The following is a 25,514-nucleotide window of genomic DNA, read 5'->3' as shown; positions in this document are numbered from 1 at the left end:
GAGGTGAAGCCATATGCCCAAAATCATCATTTAGAAGGCCAAAGGCAAAGCTGGAAGAGGCACCCAGTCTTGGCTTCTTCTTGCCAGACAAGGGAGACTCTGAGTTCGGATAATATTTCTTGTAACAGTTTGTGCTGTGATTGGTAAAATTAGAAAAAAGAGGAGGTTTAATATAAAAACTGCATACTTCCATTGCCAAAACATGTATGGATAGCACAGAATTATAGAAATGTGTACCTAGTGCAATCACCATCACTGTCCCAAATAACCAGTATGAAAATCAAGTAGCCTTCTGGGATAATCTGTTTTAATTCTCTAACAATTGTGTAACTCAGGCTTCATTACATCATTTGGAGGAATAATTTGTTCTGATGTTCTCAAGTTCCATTTTGTATTGTTTTTACTAGAAAACAAAAAAAAAACAAAAAAAAAAAAAACACCAAACAAAAACAAACACAACTGTATTCCCCTGGTTAATGGAAAGAATTTAAACAGATTTTCAATTCATTAGGATGTTGTGTACCAAGGTCATTGATCAGAGGCAAGCTTTGCTACACCAGACTCCCTAACCTGGTATCACACTGCACTTTCATATTTGCACATTTGTGACCTTTTTGTGATTAAAAAGTGGCTATCAAGTGTTAGAAGGATGTATCCAGGTGGGTGTCCCAGGCTGTACAGGCCGTGCTTCTGGAGAGAAGCTGCACATGTAGGTTATTGAAACCAAGGCTGCTCATATGTGAAGCACTCTGTTGAAGCGCCAGTGCTCACAGCCCAGGGTGTCTAAATCACACAGCTGGGAAAGGATGGCTGTGTCTACTGGCTTTCATGTAGGCTTGCCCATGAAGACTTAGGTGTTTTGTTGCACTGTGGTAGTAACCCAGGCTGAAGCAGAGGTGTGGATACAGCTTCTCCAGCATGAGAATAGTTGTGACTGGGATGCTCACAGTGGGAACTTGGGCTTCAACAGCCTCAGTGAGGGAAAGGTCCTATCTCCTGGCTGAGTACTCCACATGCTTTGAGTTATTTTGAGTAGCACCTGTAGGCATCTTCTTTTAGGAAAAAAGGCTCCAGCTTTGGCATCTGGAATGAAGAGATACATCTGTCTTGTAGCCTGGTTTAGAGAGAAGAGACATGAGCTGCTGTTTCCTCCCTCATACCTGCCATGCTTGGTGTTTTTTAAGTGGTAGGCAACTTCCCACTCATAATGCAAAATTGGATTGTTTTGTTTAACTGTTGTGGTATGGCTCTTATCTCTGTGCGCTAGGTAAGATGTTTAGCTATCAACTTTGGACTTGGCCAAGTCCTGAAAGCTGCACATGGAGTTCCTACATCCATCTCTGCATAAAGTGCTTCCACTTTATTTAGTGCTTCCACAGACATGAACTAATTCTGATGGCTCATGGTCCTTTTCATTGCCCATATCCTTCACTTGGATTATTCTGGGAGTCCTCAGATAAGATAGATCTTTATGCTGATGTATGCAGGCTAAACATGAAAGGCTGCTCTGGGTGTGAGCTACAGTATTTCAGGATGATTTCTGCATGTGACTGTGGGTCCATGAACTGATCAGCAGTACCCCCCCACTGATGGGGTGACTCCCATGAAGATATTCTGGCTGGAAGCATCAGTTATAGTAGCAGGGAAATGAAAATTAGTCTGGGCAAAAGAGCAATTAATTTTCTCAATTCCTCCCCCTTCCCCCTTCTCACCCCCCAGTTTTGTAGTACCCATAAGCACAGACCTTGCATAAGTGGATTGCATTTCACACCTAATGTGCATAATTATATCTTGCAAACAGTTTATTAATGGATCTATAATCACAGAGTAGCTTGTACATACATAATGCTGGTGTTTGATTATACTGCAGCTGCCATAGATCAATGGATACACAGGAGTCTGGATTATTAGTGTCTCACACGTGTGAAGTCTAGAGAATAATATAACACCAGTGCCATGCAGTTGTTCATCAAATGCTGCTACCTAGGGGAAACCAGAGGCTTTAAAGATGTGGTAAAGGGTTATAGGAAGAACAGTACATAACAGGACTTGGAACTTGAAGAAAGCTCCCTTTCTCAAAAACATTCCATCTGTAAATCCTTCAGTGGTGTTCTGTCTCAATTATCAATGCACTGTAAACATGCTAGATCTTATTTTGGAAAGGGATCTGTTCTGAGAATTCATTGGGAAAGCAGCATGCCTACAAGCTTGACCATTTCTGTTTTCTGAAGGTGACTCACACGGAGGACTGGTGAACAGCCTAAGTTCTTGTGAATCAACAAATCGGGGATCTGCAGACTGAGCTAAGCCTACTAAAATCTGAGCAGCCTGAACCACGGTGAAATGCTTTGTGGAGATATCACCAAGATGCCTTTGGGAAGCAGTTGCATTTATGCACAAGGAAAAAGGTTCTAGCTTGTTTTGGTGTGTTGTGCTAAAAGCAAAAAAAAAAAGTTTGGTGAGCTGCAGAATTCCCATGAGATTGTATCCCATGTCTCACACGTTAACCTCAGCTTTGCCTCTCATGTCCCCCAGCTACCACCTGCGAAGCTGCCTCTGATCTGTGCTGACTGTCTGGCTGGTGGCCAGTGACTCTGGCCAAACAGGGTAAATAACTGCAAATTATGCTCCAGACTTTCTCGCAGCAAAGACATTTATTAGTTTGTGTGCCTCTCCTCCATCTAGTTAGGAATAAAAAAATAGGAACCTCGCTGTCGTTAAGACCCTAATTGTCTTGTTAAATGTTGGAGGTTGAGAGAGGTAGAGCAAGGAAGAACTGCTGCAATTTTATAGCTTTTTGTGATGACAAAACATGTCTAAAATAATTGTTTTCTTTATATGAATATGAAATAATTGGTTCCCTTTGCTAAGAAGGTATTCATTATTCAGAGCAAAAGCTTTTATCTAGCTTAGTGTAGAGAAACTGGATAAATTCAGAAGAATAATATGATCCTGTGCCACTGTGCTCTATCTCACCCCTTCCTGCTATCCTGTTTCTGCATCAACTAACTGAGGCAACAAGCATGGGCAGTGCCTGATCTCTTACAGACTTTCTGATAATACTGACTCACTTTATTTAAAATAAAAACTTTGGAAAGATGAAAATTGCAGGATGACAAATATTAAACAAAGAGCTGCATGGGGGAAAGCAGTCAAACTTGATATTGTTTCCAAAGTCTTGAAAAATATATGCCAAGGTCAAAACACAAAACTTGCTAGGTGATTACATCTCCTGTTTCTTATTTTAGGGCTTTACAACCACTCATCTCGCTTTTGACCTTGGTAATTTTTTTTTTTTTTTGCAAACTGTTGTTTGGAAAAAGGCACAGTTAGTTTCAGGGCTGAGGAGGTAGAACTGGGTAGTGAAAGATTATTGGAGGTCAAGAGAGCAGATTTCTACCTTATGAACTTGGCAGCTCTCCTGCAGGCCTACGCTCCTGGTATTGATCTTGTTGTAAGATGAATAGTGATATGGATTTTTTTTTTTAAATGTCTTATTTTGGGACCTTTTAAATGTGGCTGACATTCACGAAAATTTCACTTAAGGGTGGATATTAATCTAAATGAATCAAGACAATACACAATATTTTATATTTTCAAGCTCAGTGTATTTTCTTTTCAGATTGAAAAACCCCTTTTAAAACAGTTCTTTTAATGCTTTTAACTTCTGAATTGACCTATATGTCTGCAATACAGTAACATACCAAAAATCAGAACAAACCGTTTAAACAGTTGTCTGCAGTCTTCCTATTGATCAGAAATTTATTAAGTTTCTCATAGCATATTTTCTACATTTAGAAGAAAAGTCTAAACTTTTTTTTCTGTGAAGTCTGTATACAATAAGGGTTACAGTTACTTCACTAATTTTTTTTCGCTCATACTTGATTCAAATTATGTCTTCTGGCTCACCTTAGCATTGCTGGCTTCGATTTGCACGACTGTGTAAAGTTAAGAACGTAATACTGAGAGGTTAGAAAACCTCATTTCTTTATCAAAAGATCTAATATGCTCTAATATTTTAATGTTGGCAATAGGTATTGTAATATGATTTTTTGGCTCATTCTGCCATCCTTATGATGCTCCAGAGTTGCTAAAAACCTGGGGGAGTAGTTGTAGGGAAAAAAATTCCCAGAATATTGAGTTGGAAGGGACCCACAAGGAATATAGAATCCAACTCCTACAACTGCACAGGACATCCCCAAGAGATACTCCATGTGCCTGAGAACATTGTCCAAATGCTTCTTGAACTCTGTCAGGTTTGGTGCAGTGACACTTTCTTGGGAGCCTGTTCCCTTGCCCAGCCACCCTGTGGGTGAAGAACCTTTTTTGACATCCAACCTGAAGCTCCCCTGACTTCAGGGCCATTTCCTTCGGTCCTGTCATTAATTGACAGAGACAACACAAAGGTGCCTGCCCCTCCACTTCCCCTCACGAGGATGTTGTAGACAGCAATGAATAATCGAGGTATAAAGTAGGTATGTATGAAAAAAACAGATTTAGGGGCAGGTGATGTATGTCCTGCTCTTGGATTGAATTAGCTCCTGTAAAATGCGTGCTCATGAAGAATCAAGAGTTCAGGCTGCTGTGTTTCTAGCCTGAAAGTGAACTTTTCAAGCACTGCTGCAGCGAAGCGCTGGGTTTTGGTTTTGCTCTAGACTGACACGACTTCAAAGACACCGAGCCACATCCTGAGGTGCTGATGGGTGCTCCTGCTCCCCTCGGGAAAGGGCCCCCGCCTCGGGCAGTGCGGCTGGGTGGGCGGAGGGACCGACCGACGGATGGGCGGCAGCCGGACAGCGGGCTGGCTCCTGTCAGCGGCGGGCTCTGCGACCACCCTCGGGCTCCTCCAGCCTTCGCGCTGGCCTCGGGGACGGAGCCAGACGAGGAGGTGCGAGGCCAGCGCTGTCCCTTCCGACCTGCCCATCCTCACGGCCACCCTCGAGGCGGGGAGACGCGGCGCGGCCGCCGCCTGCTCCCCACCCGAGCGGGCCGGCGGAGCAGGTGCGGGGGCCCTGCTGTGAGGGGAGCGCTCCCCATCGCCACCGGGGCGCGGGGGGCGGCCGCTCCCTGCCCGCCGCAGTGCTGGGGCTGCTCGCCTCGCAGCGGGGAGGCGGAAAGTTCCCTTGCCCAGTGACGGGGGGGAGCGGTGACGGGGGGGAGCTAGCGGAGCGGCCCCGCTGCGGGCGAGACAGCGCCCGGCCGAGGGACGCGGAGGGGGCTCTGAGTCACCCCTCGCCCGCTTCCCGCCTCGCGGGGCGCATGCGCGGCGGCGGCGGCGGAGTTGTGAATGGCGCGGCTGTTCGGGCCGAGTTTACGAGCCGGGAGGAAGTCGGAGGGGAGGGAGCGGGCTGGGGGCGGGAGCGGGCGGCGGCGGCAGCGGCAGCATCGAGCTCCGGCGGCGGCTGCGGCTGCTCTGCGTGCGCCGCGGGAGGAGGAGGGACGGGAGGAGGGAAGGGGGGGCGCCGCCGGCGGGGGCTAACAAAGGGCGAGGCGAGCGCTGGGGCTGGGACAGCGCGGGGCGGGCGGGAGGGAGGGAGGGAAGGAAGGAGGGCAGCCGGCGGCGGCGGCCCCACCACCATGCCGCGGGTTGTCCCCGACCAGCGGAGCAAGTTCGAGAACGAGGAGTTCTTCAGGAAGCTGAGCCGCGAGTGCGAGGTAAGGCGGCGGTGGCGACGGGGCTCCCCCTTCTCTCCCTCCCTCCGCCTGCCCGCCGTGGGGAAAGTTTCCGCGGGCCGCGGAGGGGCCGGGGCAGCCCCGCACCTCCTCTCAGCCGCCGCGGGAGCCGAGCCGGCAGCGCGGGGAGGCGCAGTCAGTGCGCTCCGCTGCCCCCTTATCGCCGGGATTGGCCCCTCCTGATTGCGCGCCCTGTTCCCCGCAGATTAAATACACCGGCTTCAGGGACCGGCCGCACGAGGAGAGGCAGGCCCGCTTCCAGAACGCCTGCCGCGACGGCCGCTCCGAGATCGTAAGTGGAGCCGCGCTGCCCTCGGTGCCCGCCGGCACCGGGCCGCGCTCGGTTCGCGGAGTAAAAGTTTGGGGGAAGCCGTCGGGGCAGCGAGCCCTGCGCGGTGCCCCAGCCCGAAGGCTCGGGGCCGGCCGGGCCGGTGCCTGGGGCCGGCGGGGGCCGCGCCGTGAAGGAGAGTTTTCCTCAAGGAGGGGAATGACATCGGCTGCCTTTCAAACGCCGAGGGAAAGGGGGCTTTGGTGAACAGGCGGCATGTCTGTCCGCCTTAGGAATAGCCTTTTTCAGTCGAAGGTGTCGGCTTGCTCCCGAGCGGGGACGGTGGCTGTCCGGAGCGCCGGGGTGACAGGGAAGGAAGGAAGGAAAACCCCCGGCAGTGAGAACGGGCTGCGCTCCTTCCCTGGGCACGTGCTACAGCTACGAGCTGCTTATTTCAATATTCAGCTTTTTTATCTTTTCTTCTTCTTCTTTTTTTTTTTTTTTTTTTTTTTCTTTCCGGAAACAGTAGTTTTGAGAAATGAGTAACATTGTTCAGAAGGCGCTTGCTTAAAGTCCTGAGTGAGCTGTTTGATGTATTTGTGAACTAAATCAAACGCTTTTAAAATTAGGCTTTGAAACTTGCGACTTCGCCTCCGTTTTCCTCATTCATTGAGGTTAGTTAGAGTCTACTGTTGCCCTTTGAAATAAAAAGTGAGGTGAAGTATGGCTCAGAGTAATCAAGAACTGTCTATTTCCTGGTCTGATTTCTGCTCTAGGTTGCTGCTATAGAATTAGTATTCTATAGCATTGTCACGTTTGTACACTATTTGTCTACTATTAAAATGCAGAAGTAACCTTTTTTTTTTTACAGTATATAGTGAAAGAAAAGGTAAAATAGAAAATAAACCCCACTTCCACCAAGTTTGGTTTTATGAGCATTCCTTAATTTCACGTGGTATACATACTGCTAGTCAGTTCACAATGAAATTATTCTTATGCACAATGCAATTGCTCTTATGCACATCCAAAATACTTTAATACCAGTTACTACAACTGATCTCATTCTTTTGCTTTTGTCAGTGAAAGGATACACACTCAAGTACACGGTTACCTTTTACTGAATAACTTTATTTTAGCTAAATCTTATCCCTGCTTGTTATCTCTTGTTGTAGAACCTATAATATTATTTTACAAGAGGCCTCCTGTAGACAGGTTCTTAATTTTACTATTTTATGAAAATTCATTTTCCTTTGTGCATGTTTGCTTCCTTTAATAAAACACCAGGGAAACAATGGACAAGGTAAGGAAGACACAGTGTGCTAGCTTTGGAAGTTCCTGTACAGGTGAAAGTGCATAATATACCTGAATCCCTGCCTAAGGAAAAAATGGCCATGTAGCTTATAACTAGCATTCTAATGCAGCCTGTGCAGTTATTTATATGAATGGGAAATCGCTGTAGTTTCACCTTTGTACTCCTGTGCCTGCTGCTGCCTTTTTTTGCCAGAACTTCATCCCTTGGAAGCAAGCAGTGATGCATGTTCTACATATTTTCACTCTACTTAATTATAAAACAGGCTCTATATTTCTTCATCTGAAACATCTGGTTTTGTTTTGTGAACAGGGCATGAGTAGTCAGGTTTATTTAGAAATGTAGTGTATGTAATGACTGATGTTAAAAAGAGCTAGTAATTTTACTTCTTTTTTTTTTTTTTTTTTTTAAGTCTTGAATGTTTTTCCAGACATCAAGGATTTATTCTTTTATCTCCAAAGGGAGCCTTTGCAAATGACCTTACATATTTTGAAGTAGAAAAAAAACCCCAGAGAACAGCTCAGGGATTTAATGTAGAACCGGCAGTAAGTTGCTGGTTACATGTGTCAAATAGCTCTTGATTGAATAAAGGAAATAATTAGCAATATTACTGAGAAATAAATGTGAAGTGTATTAAATAAGATTTCACATTTACTGGCAAAGCTTTGATAACTTAAATAGCCTCACGTGTTTGGTTTGCCTTGGAAGGTACTTGTATTTGCATTGTCTGTGTGTGGGTCAGGTCGCCCTTGTACTACCTGATAAGCTTTTCACAAAATTCATTACATAAATGTCTGATAGCTTTTCAGACTGGGTTTTAAAAGGCTCTACAGACAAAACTAGAGTTTTCTTACTTTTGAGTTTAAAGCCAAACTAGTGGTGTGATTTTTTTTTTTTTAATAATCATTATTTTTTATTGAATTTGTTTGTTATTTCATGGAAGTTAATGGCTTCCATGTAGTCTTGTGTGGTCATTAGCAGGACTGTTCTCAAGTTTTTCAGTATTGACCTATGATTTTGAGAAGCATATGGATGCTTTAACTTTATAATTTGTCTCTTCAAAGGAAGGGAACAGGCTTCAAAAATCCAGAGAACAAATATCTACATAGCTTTTTATGGTTTGAATGGTGCCTGCCTGACTGTATGAGGATGTGGAATTTGTGTATTTTCATCTTCTTCTTTTCTCTGATATTTTTCCTGTTTTCATGGCCCTCTAGCACACATTGGGGGTGGAAGCAGGAAGGCATGAGCACTTCACTGTCTTGCTGGCTTTCCCAGAAAGCAAGTACAGTCCTTTTGACCCAGTACCCAGAACTGGACTGCTCCATAGGGCTTCAGTGGTCAGCTGGGTTACTCTCAAAGGTTTCACTCCTTGATATTTTAAATGTATAAATTAAGGAGTATGAAACACATATTTACTAAAGATGCTCAGAGGTAGGAAAACAGTTCTTGAGCAGACTAAGTGGTGAAGACTCAGAGTCACGAATCTTTGTAGATAGGTGTATTTTCTTTTGTTGATACTAAATAGCATCCCTTGCTAGGGCAAAGGGATAATAGGAGGTAGTGAGCCTGATAGTGATGGTCTGCAGCTCTGACAGGTTTGATGCCTCCTGTTTGTGCAAGTGTATCCTTAATGAAACTTCTGTTACGTGGATTGAAATGTTTTTGCAAACAAATATTAATGCACCAATACAGTATTCTACTGCCATTGCTATGACTGATTTGTTAATTCTAATGACATTGAGAATGTGCTTACAGGAGACAAAACAAGCAAACAAATACAACAAAATTTTTAAAAAATCTGTTTTTAAGAGTAGCCTGGAACCAAAACTGATTGCAGAGCATTAGTCTCCCATGGTGGAGGGAGGAAGAGCTAAGACAAAGCACTTCTACTTTCAAAATGGGAGGTATTAATCCTGTGGCAGTGTTGCAGTCCATGGTTGGAACTATCTTAAATAACATGTAGCTCTAGTGTCTCGGGTAGCAGTACAGTTATGCCATGAAGTGGCTGAATTCTGGGTTGCTTGAAAGAAATCTGCTTGTCATGAAATTCCAACTGTTCAAGCAGTCATTGTATAGCTTTTAAGAAAAACTATTCTAGATTAGTGACCATTTAAATCTAAGTGATCATGGTAATAAATGCTGTCATTTGATTGCAACAAATTATGTTTAACCCTGGGATTTTGATAGGAGTGATATGCTGTGAGTCTGTGTGGGCTTACAGGACAGCATGCTCACCTGTACCAGAGGAGAGTATAAATACTGTGAATCTGACTTCTGTTTGCAAAATTAATTTTTTATTTCATGTCTAGGAATTGCTGTACTCATAATCACTTGGAGTTAAGATATACTAACAAATACAGGGAGTTTATAAAGAAACTGAATCCCATTTTCATTTGAAATTGTAGGAAATTGTTTGTTTGAAAGCAATGCATGCTTTTTCTAATGGGTTTAAGCCAGTCCCTTGAATGATTTTACAAAGGGCTGCTGCTGAGAGGAATTCCTACAGTTGCCTTTTCTCACTGACACAGCATCTGCTGATCTGGGTATCACTGGTGTCTTAATGTGGCATGAGGACTTTGTCCTGTGCAGCTTGGTTGAGCTGTGTATTGATGCTGCATGCCAGCAGATGATAAAATAGGAATATTTGTCCTTCAGTTAAGTGTCTATCTAGGTATAAGTAGACTGTGAAAGGAAACAAATCCTTTTCTTTCAAAAAAAGTTGTCCTTAGTAATGGGTCTAAGTTAATTTTCCTTCAGCAGTACTTCTTTTAAAGATAGGCAGCCTCTTTGAAAAGCATGGGCAGTTTTTAACGTTGCAGGTACTAAGTTGGTGCAGGGTATCCAGACAGAACTGAAAGGACAGATTCTAATGTCAGCAAAACTGATGTGAAAGAAGTATTGATTCCGTGTTGTATTTTTTTTCCGAAGCAGCCAATGGCAAATGTTGTCAAAATGGAATCAGATGTTTGTAACTTAATACTTAAGAAAAATGATGAGTGCATGTTTTTGACTTTAAGTATTCTCTATGCTGCCTGGCTTAAGACATAAACTGATGTAAAAATAAATGACTGCCTGCATAATTTATGTAATGTCTTGCTCCCTGATCCTGTTTGTATTGATTTTTCTAAAAGGCTTTTGTGGCCACAGGAACCAATCTGTCTCTCCAGTTTTTTCCGGCCAGCTGGCAGGGGGAGCAGCGACAGACACCGACCCGGGAATATGTTGACTTTGAAAGAGAAGGAGGCAAGGTAAGGAGGAAATTGTTGAAACTGAAAGAAATTTTTTTGTTGTGTTTATGGGCTTACTGGTATGGACTTCACGTATGATGTGAGGTTTCTAATATTCCACACCTCCATGCAGGTAGGTAGTGATGTGAGTACGAGTGAAAGTTGGTAAGATAAAATACTGCTTTGTTTTAAAGCATGCTGATGTTAAGGCAAATGGAAGAATTGGGAAACATGGGCAGGACTGGTGGCTTTGCATTATTTTGAAAAAGAGAAATATTTCTACTGTCATGCTATGATAAAATTTTGGGGAACAGTCTAAATTTGGTGTTGTGTAGGTGTTTCCAAAGAAATTAGACTTTGGCCAATACATTGTGGTAGACTAATGAAAATTTGCACTTTCAGCAGGTTATTTCATTGTGTCTTTGGCTGCCAGTTGGTACAACAGGCAGGCAGTGTGCTCTAAGTGGAATGAATCTTTTTCTCAGTTTCACCATCAGCTACAATACAGAAGCAGCATCACCACTTTCAGAATTGATTTCTGAATCTCTTTTTTCTGAGGTGGTTGTCCCATAGGCTGATATTGAAAGCTCAAATTCCCTAGTGACGGTGATGGTTGCTGTGAAGCTGTATTAGATGTAAAGTCAGAAACCTTGCTAAGTCTCATCAGAATAAAGTTACTGAAATCACCTACAGCTGGTTTGGTTTTTCAGGAAAAGTATACCTTTAAAATACAGATGCTGTCTCTTATCTGTGCTCATGTGGGTGCTTTGGGACTGATCCAGAGATCACTGAATTCAATAGGAGACTTTCTTCAGAACTTTCTTCAGTGGGTGTATACCAGCACTTAAGCCCTCATAGTTTCTCTCTTTCAGGCTAATTTTTCTGTATTTTTTTTTATTTTTAAAAACTTTTAATGGACTACAAAATCCTTCCTTTTGCCTAAATTTTTTTACCTACCCTTGTAACAAGAAACAGCTAATGCTACCAAACCTACCAGGCTGGAGGAAATACTTGAAGCATATTCAGGTTTAATGGCATATTGGGTCTTTTAAATGCTGCTAGGTGGAAGATAAATATTTCTTATAGTGGGAAAACTTGATTGGAAGAAAAAAAAATTCCTGAGGGCAGTTATGGTATGTGGAATTCAAGTTAATGAGTTTTTTTGGAAAAAATTGTTTTCCATTTAGTCCTGTGAGGCTTGCAGAAGTTTGACAAATTGGGGGAGAAGTGAAGTTGGCTGTCTGGGTACTGACTGCTTTGCTAAGGAAACTGAATTGAATCTGGCTCTTACTGAAAAATATTGATTCTGGCTCACAATTGAATGAGGAATTTTTCTTGTAATGTGTAAGAAGACTGAAGTCTCTCTTCTTGCCAGTTCAAAACTAATTTTATTTACTCCTATGATTTTTTTTTAACTTTGTTTTCTCTGAATGAATTCTTAAAGTACTGAACTACTTCATCCATTTTCTTGTGTTGTCTTAATCATGTAAGAGCATGGTAGGTATGCTGTGTATTAAAATAGAACATGAGCCTCATTAATGGATGCCACTCCTTCTTTTATGTGTGTTTACAGTAAATTCTAGACTGCTTCACTGAAGTGTTTAGAAGAATTCCTCTGAATGAGGCTAGAGGTGGACAAACAGATAAATGGGAATAATGTTATGCTCTGGTATGAACAAATCACAAATTCACTGCTGTAATCAGCCCTTGCTTGTGTAAATCACTGTGCTCTGCGCAGAATTCAACTTCTCTGAAAGTCAGCCACTCCCATGATTGGAGCAGAGGAATGAGCAGTGGGAGAGTGTTTCATGTTATCAACGGAAACAGTTAAAGCCTTTCTTATGAATTGTCTGAGATTGTTCTCTCTAGATTTTTGTCATTTGGCTTAATTAAGAATTTCTTTCACAGGCTTCAGCAGTCTCTTAAAACCATGTGATTTTTGTAGCTCTGTGCAACATTGTTTTATGAGCTTTGATTCTTGAGGCAGTGCATAATGTGTGTTTGTTCATCACTGGATTTATGCCAGTAAGGCATGTTTTTAATTATATGAATAAAAAAAGGCTAAGGGGGAAGCTGTCAGTTAATAATTATCTTAGGCATTAGTTTGAGATCTAGAATGTAGATAAACTTACCAACATTAGAATATTTTTATTCTGGAATTCTGCTTCGGTGTTTGGCTAAACGATGATGGCCCAAAATAGTTTATCCAGATTTGAAGTATGTCACTATTGTGCTAAAGCAGTTTTGTACACAGATTGACAAAGCTACCAATGCAGCATCTGCTAGAATTGCTGCATAAATGATTGAGTTTTAGAAAAAGCAACACTCTTGTGAAAGTTGGGATTCTGCAAATACATACTTCATAGGCTTGAGGTTTTTCAGTCTGGTATTTCTTAACTGAGGGGATTTTTTTATATGCTTAATTTGCCTTTTAATTTGATGCATCTGATGTTCACAATGGGTGGGTAGGCCTCTGGTGGATACCCTGTCTTCATTAATCCAAAAATTGGATGGCTCACTGTACGCTTAATGTTTCTGCTCATTTTAAACTCAAGTTTAACTTTGTTTTTTTTTTGAGATAGCTTTAACATTCTGTGCTGTCTTTGACCTGCCGCAAATTTAATTGTGCATTTGAGCAATTTTTCAGGTTTGTCATAGAAGAAAAAGCAGCACTAAAAATAGGTCCCTAGATCGTAAAAATGATAGAACATTGTATTTCATTGTGATTGTGGGTGTGTGTGGGGTGTGTCCTCTTTCTGGGGAGTTGAACCATACCAAGCCTTTCTGATCCTCTGTGTTGTCAGCTAATGTCCAGGGGTTTTTTGTTTTTTGGTAAAGAATAAATGAATAGATATTAAGAAATTGAAAGATAGGCAGTGTAGTAGTCTGATGTATTGCCTGAAATATTAGCTAATTAAACCTTGCAATTAAATGGAGAGCTTTATTTTCACCTTGGTTTTCTGGTATCATTAATTACTTCGTCTAGTTTTATTGTGCTTTATGAAGTTCTGTAGTTTTTTAGTTTTGTACTGATCACATACGAACTTAAGGCTGATCTGTGTATGGACTTCAGTGCTTGTTAAAATCTAATCTTTTTCAAAGTCTCTCTGTTTTGTTAAGAACTGTCTGGTCAACTTTCTTTGCATGATTCGTTTTGTATACTTCTTAGAGTAAGATAATGTCACCAGTTTTCATTTCTTATTCAAGCTATTTCTATAGCTCCACTCTTTCTTACTTGAAAGAACATTAGTTCTCAGATATTCTTTTTCACTGTTTAAATACCAGTCACTGATGAAATCTGTGAAGTTGTTTTATTTCCCCTCCCCTTTATAATAAAATTCTCCATCTCATTCTTGTGCAGCTTTACTTCCTGTCTGTTCTTTGGTGGCAGCTGCTCATAAACCAGAGTCTTCCACACGGGTTTATTTTGCTCTAATACGCCATGAACTCTGCAGCTTTGGAGGAAAGCACATCAGACATGATTTAAATTGATTCAGAGTGCCTGCTGTGCCACATGTGATGTAGCTAGGATTTCTACTCATTAACCATTAACTTTGTTCTAGCCCTAACTAAAAATTTTCAGTTTTCTTACTAAAGATGCTGAGTTTCTACTTGAACAGTTTTTTGTCAAAACTAGATTTTATTTTGCTCTAAGTTGGTGTTAACTGCTTGGATGAATATTAAAAAAAAGAAATCTTTGTTATGCTGCAGGTGTTACAACAGAAGCAGAAGTGTAATGAGAAATAGCTTTTATTAAAATACAACACCTATTCAAATGGCAGCCAATAGAACCAGCTTTCCACTTTTCCTGAGCAGACTTAATTGTTACCCTCCTACTCATACCTTTTTGGGTGTGTGATGACCCCAAAACCTTGTGGTAGCTGGGAGAGGTTCTTTTGGGAGGAGCAGCAGGTGGTCAGAGAAGGGACATCAGCTGCTGGGCTGTCTGTGTGCTCAGAGCCTTCGAGGCACTTTGCCTGCTCCAGCCAAGGGAAGTGGTGTTGTCCTGATGAAACCCACATTGCTGTTCTTGCTTTTGGTCTTTCTCAGGCTTTGCTGTGGGCTTTAAACAAGGAGGTCAGTGTGTGGTTATTCTCACAGCAGAGAAATGGGTTTGGTGGTGCATCCAGTTTGTACCCAGCCTGGCTAAACAGCTTGATTTTTTTTTTTTTTTTTTTCCTCCTTGGAGTTGCGTGGTGGGAGTCCTGTGTAGGCTTAGTGGATGAGAAGAATCCACTTCTCTGATGATCCCCTTCATCGTTTTTCATCCAGGATCATCTATATGGTTTGAGTAAAATATTGGTTTTCTATAGATGCTTGTGATTCTGGAATTTATTACTGTGTTTGTGCTTAAGAGTCCTTTAACTGGCAGAGACTTCTGTTTCTTTTTCTTTCTAGTATTTTTTTTTCCCAGCAACATCTTTGTTTATGCTCCTAAATCCATTTTTGCATTAGAGCATTTTTGCCTAGGTACTTGAAAGTGTTCTTCATTATGCCTGCTGTTGCATAGATGAGAGCTGTTTAATCCAAACTCCATTTGAAGCCACAGCCGTAATGTACCTGTGCTTATTCACTTTACCTCACAGTTAGGAGATGCCTCTATGTGCATACAGTTTATACACTGTGAACAGTTAGAACTTGGGTTTTGAGAAGAGAGATCTTTAGAGGATGTAGACTGGACACGTTGTCCTGGCAGGGAGCCCCTGGCTGGGTTTGGGCAGTTGTTGCTGCAGAGTGATTTACCATCGGGTGCCCTCTGCCACTGCAGCGTGAGTCACCCCAGGCACCTCTCATGTGACAAGGACCCACAGCATTTGCCCTGGAATCCTTTCACCCTGCAATCCTCCAGATCCTTTTGGGACTGCCCACAGCCTCGTCCCTGCGATTGGTGCAGGCAGTGACGATGCCATTTTGGAGCAGCGCTTGGGAGCGGTGCTTGCAGCACAGCTGTGGAAGTACTTAAGGGCTGCTGTCAGTAAACCTGCTTCTGCTTAGCCTTTATTATGTATTCTAAAAGCAGTTATTCAGTCATACTACCTTGAACTCTTTCCAGCGGCTTAAATGCACTCGTTTGAGTTGTATAGACAAGATTTCAAATATACAAATGTCATCATCCTTAAGTTTCCCAGAAGAGGAACAAAACTGGAGTTAGTGAGCTAAATTTTGCATTTGGGAAGCAGCTATATATAAGGACAGATGAGTGCTGTGTGGATGAAAGCAGTACTTGAGATCTCTGCAGCGTAGATGCTGGAAGAAATCCAGACATTTGGATTGTTGAATTCTCTTGTTTGCATATCAGTCTCCACTTACAAAGGAAAGTTGCTAATATTATGCTTCTTTCCTCTTCTTCTAAATGAGTGAAAAAAGTAAGAGAGTCATTGTTGAGAATGTCTGCTTCTTTCTGAAAATCACTTAATAATTCATATTAAAAATAAGAAAAATTCAATAAGATGATGAAACATTTGCTTCAAGAAACTGTCATTTCTGAAAGTTACTGAAATGGTTCTTCAAGCTTTATTGTCCAAAGCACAAGTAACGAAATGAGCTCATTAGTTTGCATAATTACAAGTTTGATGTTACTCTGTTAAAGACAATTTCCAGTCATTGCTAAGGATGTTCTCTGCAGAAGTTGATAGTTTTCTACAGAATAATTATGACACTATAAAATTTTATTGAATGATGAAAGCTGAATAGTTTTTATAGTATACAAAAGACAAAAAAGTACTAACATTATTTTAAGGCTTGATACAGCACTACTTGTTGAGCAAATGTTTGAACAGTTTTTTCCAGACTTTAGTCCTGCTTAAGGGGAAGGGTGAGGCTGTTGGAGTGCTCAAGGAGGCCATGGAAGCTAAAGGGTAGAGGAAGCAGCTTTTCTTGCCCCTCTTGCTTGGGTCAGGGTCAGTTCCTAGATGTTTTTATTACCTGCTTGCCCATACTTTCAAAATCAGGCAGCTTCTTTTTTGTATAGTTGAGTATATTTGCGTTATATATTTCGAGTTTTCAGTCCAAAAGCAGAGGATTAGCAGTTTATTTGCACCCAGGCAGCATGGTGGGCAGGTAATGTGTTTTAGATAAACTTATCTTTCTAATCCTCTCTTGCAGTTGCTAGTTGTAACTACTTTTTGCTATGTGATTTTCTGAACGCTTGAAAAGAACAAATTTCACAACCAATTTTGAAATTTGTCTGGAAAATATTCTGTCAACGTGGCAGAAAACTGTGTGTCTGTTAGTTACTGGGTTTTGAGCAGAAGCATGCATCTGTATTTGGAGCAGCAAAACCAGCAGCAATCTCCTGGCTATATTTTGCTGCAAAAGCATTATTCTTTTCAATTGTTGCAAGGAAAAAATGAGTCTTTTTAAACACATGCCCTCTCCATTAAAAGGGAGTATAGGTTTAAAATCCAGCTATCTTTCTCATGCAGAGTCTAGTGTAAAGATAGGCTGATAAAAGACCCTGTAAAGTTTCACAGGGGAAAACCCCAGCATATATTTGCCTTTCAGATTTTTCTTGTTATGCTCCTTGCATTTTTGTTGATTTTCAGTTCCAGCTCTGTGGTTGGTTTTGTGTTTTGAAGGCAAATGGATAGAGCCTGAGCATGACATGCATTTCTCTTTGGGAGTCCCTTCTGTAGTGACAATGTGAAAACTAGAAGCCGTCTACTTTTTGCTTTGTACTGGGGCTTTTTTGGTGGTTTTGGTCAAGTCTGGTTCATGTTTTCTGCTTAGTCGAGAAATTGCAGTATTTTGGAATGATGAACTGTATCTGGAGACTTGGTTATTAGATGATGAGTATAATTTCTGTGCAGTAGCATTTTAGTATTTTTTTATCTGAGCTTCTAAGCATAAGTACTGACCAGTGATTTTAATCCAGGAATAAAATGCTCCACAAATTTTAATCACATTTGTTCTGACATCCTTACTGCTTCATATCTGTTCTTAGTTATAGGCTTGTTTTTTAGTTAAGTGAAATAGCAACCTGCTTAATTTAATGAAACATTGATCTGCTTTCGAAAAGGAGTCATGATTACATAGTTGAGTTAAGTACGCAGAAAAAAAACCTAACAAATGCAACCAACCAAAAAACCATAAAAATACCAGGTTTTCTACAAGGGACTTGTAAATTCTGACTCCCCAGTAAGGTTAGGAAAATTCTTCAGCTATTAATGTTTTTGACGTTTTAGAAACCAAACCCCACCACTGTAGTATTTCAGTAGTGCACAAAGCATGTTGAGAGGTTTTGTCACAGCTCTGATATTACTTACAAAGATATTTTTGAAATGAGTCTGTACATGGGTATTTCTGCTACACAGAATTGTAAAAATGGACTATGTTGCATCTCAGTGTTTACTGATATTTGTAGTAAAACCTGATGACTTACATAAGCATATTTGAAAATTGAACAAAGCAATATCTGACCGTCAGGTTTTGCTATGAAGTTGGAAATTGTAGTATGTTCTGAGGTGTTTTTCTAGTTCTGAATTGGAGTGCATGCTTTCCTCAGCTGCAAGCGAAATGTCCGTGTGTGATCACAAGGAAGCAGAGCTGGAGGAGCAGTCCCAGGCAGAGAAGGGTGCTGCTGGGCCCAAGGAGGTGTCCCTGGGCAGGGCGCTGTCCCAGGAGTCCCACCTTGGCAGCTGCTCAGGAAACAAGAGCCTGGTGGTGGTGGTGTGGTACAGCTGTGCCATGGGTGCCACCCTTGAGGAACTTGAAGCTGTATTCATCTTGAAAGCCACAATTGGGTCATTTACGCACAAGTGTTTAGGAAAGGCTCTTGTTTGGTCAGAAAGTGTCAATTCCCATACGTTTTTGCAGAAGAGTGTAAGGTTTGAATCTTAACAAAACCTCATTCTCGTATAATGGAAGAAATTCCAAGATGTAGCTTTTAAAATAGAAGACATTTTCTTGACATTTTCTTTGTGTGTCTGAAGAAAGACTGTTTTTTAAGGGATGAGACGGAAAGATTGATAGAAATTAAAAGCACTAAGAAGTCTTATTTTACTCATAGTCACTTTCTAAATGGGATTATTTTCAGCTGTTTCTATTTATATTTCATTCCAGTGTAAATTATGTTACAAGGTTAGGGTATGGCAGTCAAATTTAGGAAGTCAGATAAATGCTGTAAACTGTTCATGACTTGGTTGCTTGTCATTAGTTTCTTTTAAACTAATGATCAATATCTGAAAGTGTAGTGTGAAGCCCTGCATGAAATTATCAGCTTTTGCTGTAACTTCAGTTGGTGTTACACTAACCAAGTTACTGTTCTGTTTTGTTCCCAAATAGTTGAGGATTTTAGTGTATAAGTTATGTTGCAAAGTTTTAGAAAAGCTTTTTTCTTTTTTTTTTTCTTTTTTTTTTCATGTCATAGATTTCTTCTTCTCATGCTTTGCCCCCTCTTTGAAACCCTGGCTAGAGACCCTTCTCTGTAGTATGAAAGTGAGTCTTTGGGAGAAACACAGGGATGAGACTGAACTTTGCCTTTCAGAGCAGTTGTGCCACATCTCTGTGGCAAGATCACAGCGTTTTAATTATGAAACTGTATATATAATCCTATGCTGTTGCTGTTAAAGTAAACAGTTGAATACATAATTTCTCCTGTGAACATTTTGTACAGGTTGTTTCCTTTTACTTGCTAGTGTATACAGATAGTGTCGAGAGAAGCTGAAACGATGAGGTTAGCCTTACCCCGTTTAACACTTTTCTTTCTTGGAGTTAGTGTTCAAAGCTGTTTCTTTCTTAGTGGCCAGGGTTTCACATATGAAATCACCAGGGAGAAAGCTGTTTAAGTGTTTAAAAGTGGGGTATGATTCAGGGGAAGGTGGGGTAAGAAGTGGGATGGATGGGTGGACGTGGCTCAGCCCGTTATGAATGGGCAGATGTGTGCGTGATGAGGCACAGGGTGAGTCAGAACTGAGCCTCTTCTGAAAGAACGCATTTTGCTCCAGTGTGCTGGGAAAATGAAAACACAAGGGAGGGGACTGCGCCACTTCACTGGGGACTGGTGTTTCCTGGGGGGTGAGGTTGGTCTCCTCGGCGGCGCTGGCTGTTGAGAGCCTGCTGATTCATTAGTTGGTGGGTGGTGAGAACTGTGTGCAATCGCTGGGGGAGGAAATGGCTTGGCTGCTGTAGGGAGAAGGAGCATTTTCTGTAACTGCAGGATGTGTGGATGGAGCGCGCAGATAGCATTCCTCCAGCAGATCAGTTAAATACCCTGCTGCTGTGAGATAAAGGTTTACTAGATGACTAAAATAGGATGTGAAACCGAGGTTTTTTGTCTTGTGCTAAAATGCTGTAGCTTTTTAAAAAGTAATTAGTTTGGATTTTAAAATACGAATTAATGGTGTTACAGGAGCCACGTCCCTGCCTGTTCTTAACAACAGAGATAACTCCCAGTTAATTGGAATTGGGGGAGAGGGTTGTTCATTTAAATGCAGATGAAAAGAAATAACAGATTAGTTACAAGAATACAAAAGGGAAGGTGAGATACACTAAATGTTGAAGGTGTGGCACAGAGATCTTTGAGAACAAGCCAGCGGGAGGCCGAGGAAGCACAAACACAGCTCAACAACTTAGAGCCCAGCTAAGCCTATTCATGCAGCACCTTCTCAGGTTTGTGTGTTTACGGTGCTGTTTGTCCTCTGTGCAGATAATCTGCCCGGAGATAAGAGTGTTTGCTCTTGCTACTTGTTCAGTCAGCAAGCAGAATATTTGCTCTGATACTAAAAGCCTGTTTCCAGTGTAAAAGTAACATGTCTATGTTTCTCATTTAAAAATTCTAATGCTACTTTGATCGGTAGTAGGAGTTTGAAAAGGAAGATGTCATTTGAGATGAAATTAGTTCTGTAATAGCCACCTGAACAAAAATTCAGCTGCTATAAACTAGTGCAAATGGCGTATTTCAGTATGTGACAAACTAGTCTAACAAAGCTTTGGCTGTGCCAATGTGTGGAAAATGAGGGAGAATTTACTCTCATCCTTGAACATGTGTACAGAGATTCTTAGCTTAGTTACACAACTGTCCACTGTCAGTGGCAAAAAAGCATACTTCCTTTGGTTTATAGTACGGACTGTATTCTGAAAAGAGGCTGCTGCATAATTTTGCTTTTCCTCTTGTATGTCCCTATAATACCATTTTTTTACGTAACATTAAATTTGTCCGCTGAATATCAATTTGGTAATTGCCTGACTTCCAACTTCTCCTTCCTTCTGTTCTGTAGTGCTTTTCACCTGTCTCTTGAATTTTACAGCACTGACTGCCAGGCATTATTACTAAAAGTACCCAGAGGTATGTGGAGGATTTATAAAATTATTTAAATGCAGATAATCTGGGGTTAGCAATAAAACTTTGAAAGAGTTGTTCTAACAAAGACACGTTTTTATCTACTTCTATAATGGGGGGGGGGGGAGAATTTTGGGTCTTTTTAGAAATAAGGCAGCTTTTGCCCTTGGCCTTCTACCATCACTGTCTTGAGACAATTTTCAGAGCAGACAATTCAGAAATTTTGTAGAAGATCACTTTGCTGGATCTTGAGGTGCCGTAATAGATAATGTGTTCACAGACAGAACAGTAATTTATTAATAATTCTGTTAAGTTCAGAAGTTGAAAGGGAACCAACATGACTTTATCTGAAAAGAAGGAAATATGTGGTTAAACGTTTTTGGCTATAATCTTAGGTGGTTTCCATTTTCCTGAAAGAGGAGAGGGGGGGAAAAGGAGTTTAAATTCCTTTCTCTAAAATAAATTAAAAAGTACCAGTATACATTATTGTGTTTTAATGAGAGAAAAGTTCCTGCATGAGCTCATGGGGTTTCAAGATGAATGCTTACTACGTTTGAATGATTGCGTGGTAATTTCAAAATTCAGAATTTCTTGAGAACGAATTCATGCTTTCAGTAGTGAAAAATGTTTGTTTATCAGAGTTTTGAAGACCTCCTGAATCTGGTAGTGTAAGGCTTCCAGGGCTCTGATTCAGGAGCAAGGGCAGACTACTTCATCTGGAAAGGTCAGGCTGCGTGCCAGAGTTCCCAGGCTGCTGTGTCAGCAGCTCGGCTCTTGGCCGGCGTGCTCAGGGCAGATTGTAGGCATCAGGAATCACATCAGCTCTGGCAACTTGTTTCCCCTTTGACTTCTGAAGGCTTTCATAGAATTTGCAGCACTGCTTGGGCTTTCAGGTGGTGCATGAGGCATTTGGGGTTTTGAGCCCTCGGCAGCTGTGTCTGAGCTACCTGCTGTTGTAGGAAGTTTGTGTGTCGTGCGCTGGCAGCTGCAGTGACCAGGGCAGTTGAACGACCTCTGGAACGGGTTAGTGGCACCATAGTATTCCTTTTCAAAGAAATAAACAAAAAGTAATCCTGGACAACTTGGAAAGCTGGGTTTTGACATCTGTGGGAAGGCCTGTGTAACTTTTGATGTCCCAGGCTGCTGTTGTGGCCAGAAGGATAGGAGAGGTTGAGTGAGAGGTAAACCCTAAGTGAAAGTCAGCAAAGTGCTTATTTGCTCCTGCAAAACATAACCAGCATTAGAGTACAGGCTTTTTTGTCTTTACAGACTCATGGTTAGCTTATATTGCCTTTTTATTTCCTCTCTTGAATTATTCTTCATTTGCCTTAGAAGAGAATGACAGTTCTAATAGGCTTTTTTAACTGTCTTTCACTTTTCAACTAATTAAATGCATCTATTAAATGGATGCTGCGTCCTTCATTTGTTTCTTGTGAGATGAATGGGTGAAGACTGTGCTGAAGGGCTGCAATGTATTTTGTATGTTTGAAATATTTAATCTTGAAATGAGGGCTGTGGGAGGTGGTTTCCTGGTAGTCCACATCTTACTCATGGTGGTTCTGACACCTCTGCTCGCAGAGGCTGTCCCCACGGTGTGCTGTCCCCACGCAAGGCTGGGCTGTGATGACTCTCAGGTGGGCTGTGAGTGCAGGCAGGCACAGAAAACCAGGCTGTGCTCTTAGCAGAGAGTCTGCAGTAGAAGTGCTGGTGGGAAGAAGATATGCTCAAACAAATAACATTTATTGCTTCATTATTGAGCTGCTGCATGTTGTACTAATTAAAAGGTCTAAAGCTGTGTCGCTTCATACCAGAGTGTGAGAAGTTGTAAAAGCAGGTTTGGAGATCAAATGTTTGTTTTCTTTAGCAAATAACATTACTCGTTTGTCAGTTCGATTCATGTTATTTGCTCCCTGCTTTCCACTCATGGGTTGCCTTTCATGTTGTTCAGTGCTTAATTCTGCCAGCACAGCCTTTGCATGAGGGGGGCTTCCCTTCCTCTGTGCCTCCTGGAGCCCTTTCTTTTTTTGCTTGAGTGACCTTAGCTGGGAAGTGTGGAACTGAGCAAGTAGGCACAGTGGGGGTGCTTTGAAGTGTGTTATAGTGCTAAACATCAATTACGCTTTGATGAGGATTTGCCAGAGGATTAATTTAGAACTGTTAGAGGAGGCACTGTCTGAAAGTTCCCCTACCTAGCTGAGCCCCAGCTGTTCCTGAAGGCTGAAAGAAACTCAGATGGATTTGGAGTGTCTAAGCAGTCTTGTCAATTACCAAATTCATATTCAGTGGACAAAATCTGAAGTGGGCATAGGTGTGTGTGCATGTTTGTCTCTCTGGTGATTCAACATAGACAAACTCCTGTCCAATGAGAGGTTTTGACTTGCCAAGTACGCTGAAATAGCAACTGAAGGTTGATTTTTCTGATTTTTTTTTTCTTTTCTATACAATTGAGGTAATTTTTCTGTGACTCTGTTTTGTTTAAGAGGGATATTATTAAGTATAACATGTCAAACTCATTTAGTTTGGTATTTGCTTCTTTTTAAGTTCCCTTGTGACATCACTTTGTGCACTGTTTTCTGGATGTGGGGCCTTAAGATCATGCATTATTCCATGCTGCAGCACAAAGCACAGTGCATGTTGGTGCTGTACTTGGTGTTGCTTCTTTTGAAAAGCCTGTCACACATGCTAGAATTGACACAGGAAGACTTCCTTATTTTTAGCACGGTGTGTGTGTGTCATGTATTTTACTGAACTTTGAGTAGTTTGCAAATTTGAGGAGGACTGAAACCAGTGCTTGGTCTTTGTTGAAATCACTCATTTATTAGGATAAAATACAGTGTTTCTTGGGAGTAGAAAGGAGAGTTCTCATTTGACTGTTTAGATGTACTGTAGAATTCTCCCTGACTGGCAGCATGCCACTTCCTTTGTGACACAAAGGTAAGCTGACAAGAAAAACCCCTAGTTTAACTGCAAGCATAAGAATTCTAACTAAATCCTGGTGCATGCCAGTTTATAGAATGAGAACACAGTTTAAATTTATTCCATCCAGTACAGTAGGCAAAAGTTAAAGCGCTCACTTGATTAAAATGAGTTCTTGGAAAGGAAGCAGTAGAAGCTGTTAAATGGAGTCTCATGTTACCAGCTGGTTTGGATGTTCTTCTAAGAATACATATAGAAGCTTCCTGGATCAGTATTTTCATTGTGCAGGCACATGTGTAAGAGCTTGCAAATTCATAGCATGTGTTTTGCTTTTATTCCAGGTGTACTTGAAGGCACCTATGATTCTCAATGGTGTCTGTGTAATCTGGAAAGGCTGGATAGATCTCCAGAGACTGGATGGTATGGGCTGCCTGGAATTTGATGAAGAGAGAGCGCAGGTAAGACACTCTGCCCTTGGCTACTCAGATATTTGTTTGTTCTTCTGGAGGGAAACACAGTTTTTGCCTTCACTCCGAGTACGAACTCCAAAGAAAACTTGCAGTATGGAAGTTCAGAAACATGTGGTTGTAGCAAAACACTACTTTAGCTGCATTAGGTCAAAATGTTATGGGCAGGAATCATTTGTAATTTACAACTTTGAGTGATTTTGTACTGTTACTGTGCTACAGAGTAATAAAGTATTTTAAATCTTTGATTCCTCCAGAATACCAAGAACACTCCTCTGTTGTGCCTTGCCTCTCCCTAACTTAAGAAACATTTGCACATTAATGAGGTGATGTTAATGTGACTGTGTTTGGGATTAAATAGAAACACTTTGTTACAAAGTCACAGCCCTGAACACTTCCTCCATGATGCTAGAAAGAGAGAATAATCCTGCTGCCCTTTGAGAATCCATGAGAAAAGCCACAGACCAAAGCTTTTACTCTACATCCACTCTTGCTGTGCATTCACATCTTTCGAAGTTGTGTCAGTGACCTGGGCAAGCTCAGTTCCAGCTGCAGCAGTCACTGCTGTGGACTCCGTGCATTAGGAGACCTTCCACAGCCAGTGTATAGCCCTGCAGAATGTAACATAAATCCCAAGGTTCTTGATCTGTAGTTACTAAGTTCCATACATAATGCTAAGTCACAGGACTTCTGAACTGAGAGCAGGCTGATGGGAACATGCACTCAGGAGGAGACAGTGTCATCCTTTCCAAAACTGGAGAAGGCCTGAAGAAGGTGGGCACCCTTCCCAAAAGGAGAGGGGTCAGGTGACCTCTGGGTTTAATTTTTCTCCTCTTAATTTCCTTTTAATTTTAATAAATATTTTTGCAAGTTCTTGGATTACTTTAGTTTCCCAATGTGTGTATACTGTCTTAACAACACTTAACAATTCCCTTTTGCTGTCTTCAGAAGGTGTTTGTGTACTGAGGTTGTGATTTACTCTTTGTGTGTGAGGGGATGTGTGCATGCTCTCAGGGGTCAGTGCTTTCCTGACTTGTGAGTACAGAGTGCTGAGCTGGAGGTGTTGCACTGTATGGATCTACAGAGATGTTTGCACTCAGTTACAGGTGTGTAATTTGTTTTTAGTTTGTGATTCTTGGCAACTACAAGGTCATCAGTGGTCACTCTCTGCTACAGTAGTAGTACCTAGGGGTGCCCAGTGTCATAAAGATCTGTACAGACACAGAAGTAGCTGCAGTCTTATATGTGTTAGTATTGTAAACATCTGGGCAATCTTTTATGTTCTTCAGTTTCCTTTTTCCTGTATCTGTCGCTGCTTCCTTGTTTAAAACTGTTGTAATAATGCGAGTGGCAGTTGACTGAACTGCTGCCT

The 25,514-nt window shown here is 41.5% G+C and overlaps 1 protein-coding gene across 2 annotated transcripts in view; it reads left to right on the top strand.

The window, feature by feature from the left end:
- Positions 1–5,468: 5,468 nt before the first annotated feature.
- The window catches only part of CBFB (core-binding factor subunit beta), a 37,517-nt gene continuing 17,471 nt past the window's right edge, over positions 5,469–25,514 (top strand). The window contains exons 1-4 of one of the 2 annotated variants that reach the window (XM_041400748.1): positions 5,469–5,655; positions 5,879–5,965; positions 10,385–10,501; positions 24,017–24,133. In XM_041400748.1, coding sequence (XP_041256682.1) covers positions 5,578–5,655; positions 5,879–5,965; positions 10,385–10,501; positions 24,017–24,133 — 399 coding nt within the window. In that variant the 5' untranslated portion in view covers positions 5,469–5,577. The remainder of the gene's footprint in view (positions 5,656–5,878; positions 5,966–10,384; positions 10,502–24,016; positions 24,134–25,514) is intronic. The other variant, XM_041400749.1, reaches the window with a different exon arrangement.

Source organism: Onychostruthus taczanowskii, unplaced genomic scaffold (genome assembly GCF_017590055.1).
Source record: "Onychostruthus taczanowskii isolate IOZ18803 unplaced genomic scaffold, ASM1759005v1 scaffold18, whole genome shotgun sequence".
Lineage (NCBI taxonomy): Eukaryota > Metazoa > Chordata > Aves > Passeriformes > Passeridae > Onychostruthus > Onychostruthus taczanowskii.
Note: the sequence above shows the minus strand (reverse complement) of the source record. Positions and strands in the feature narration are given on the sequence as shown.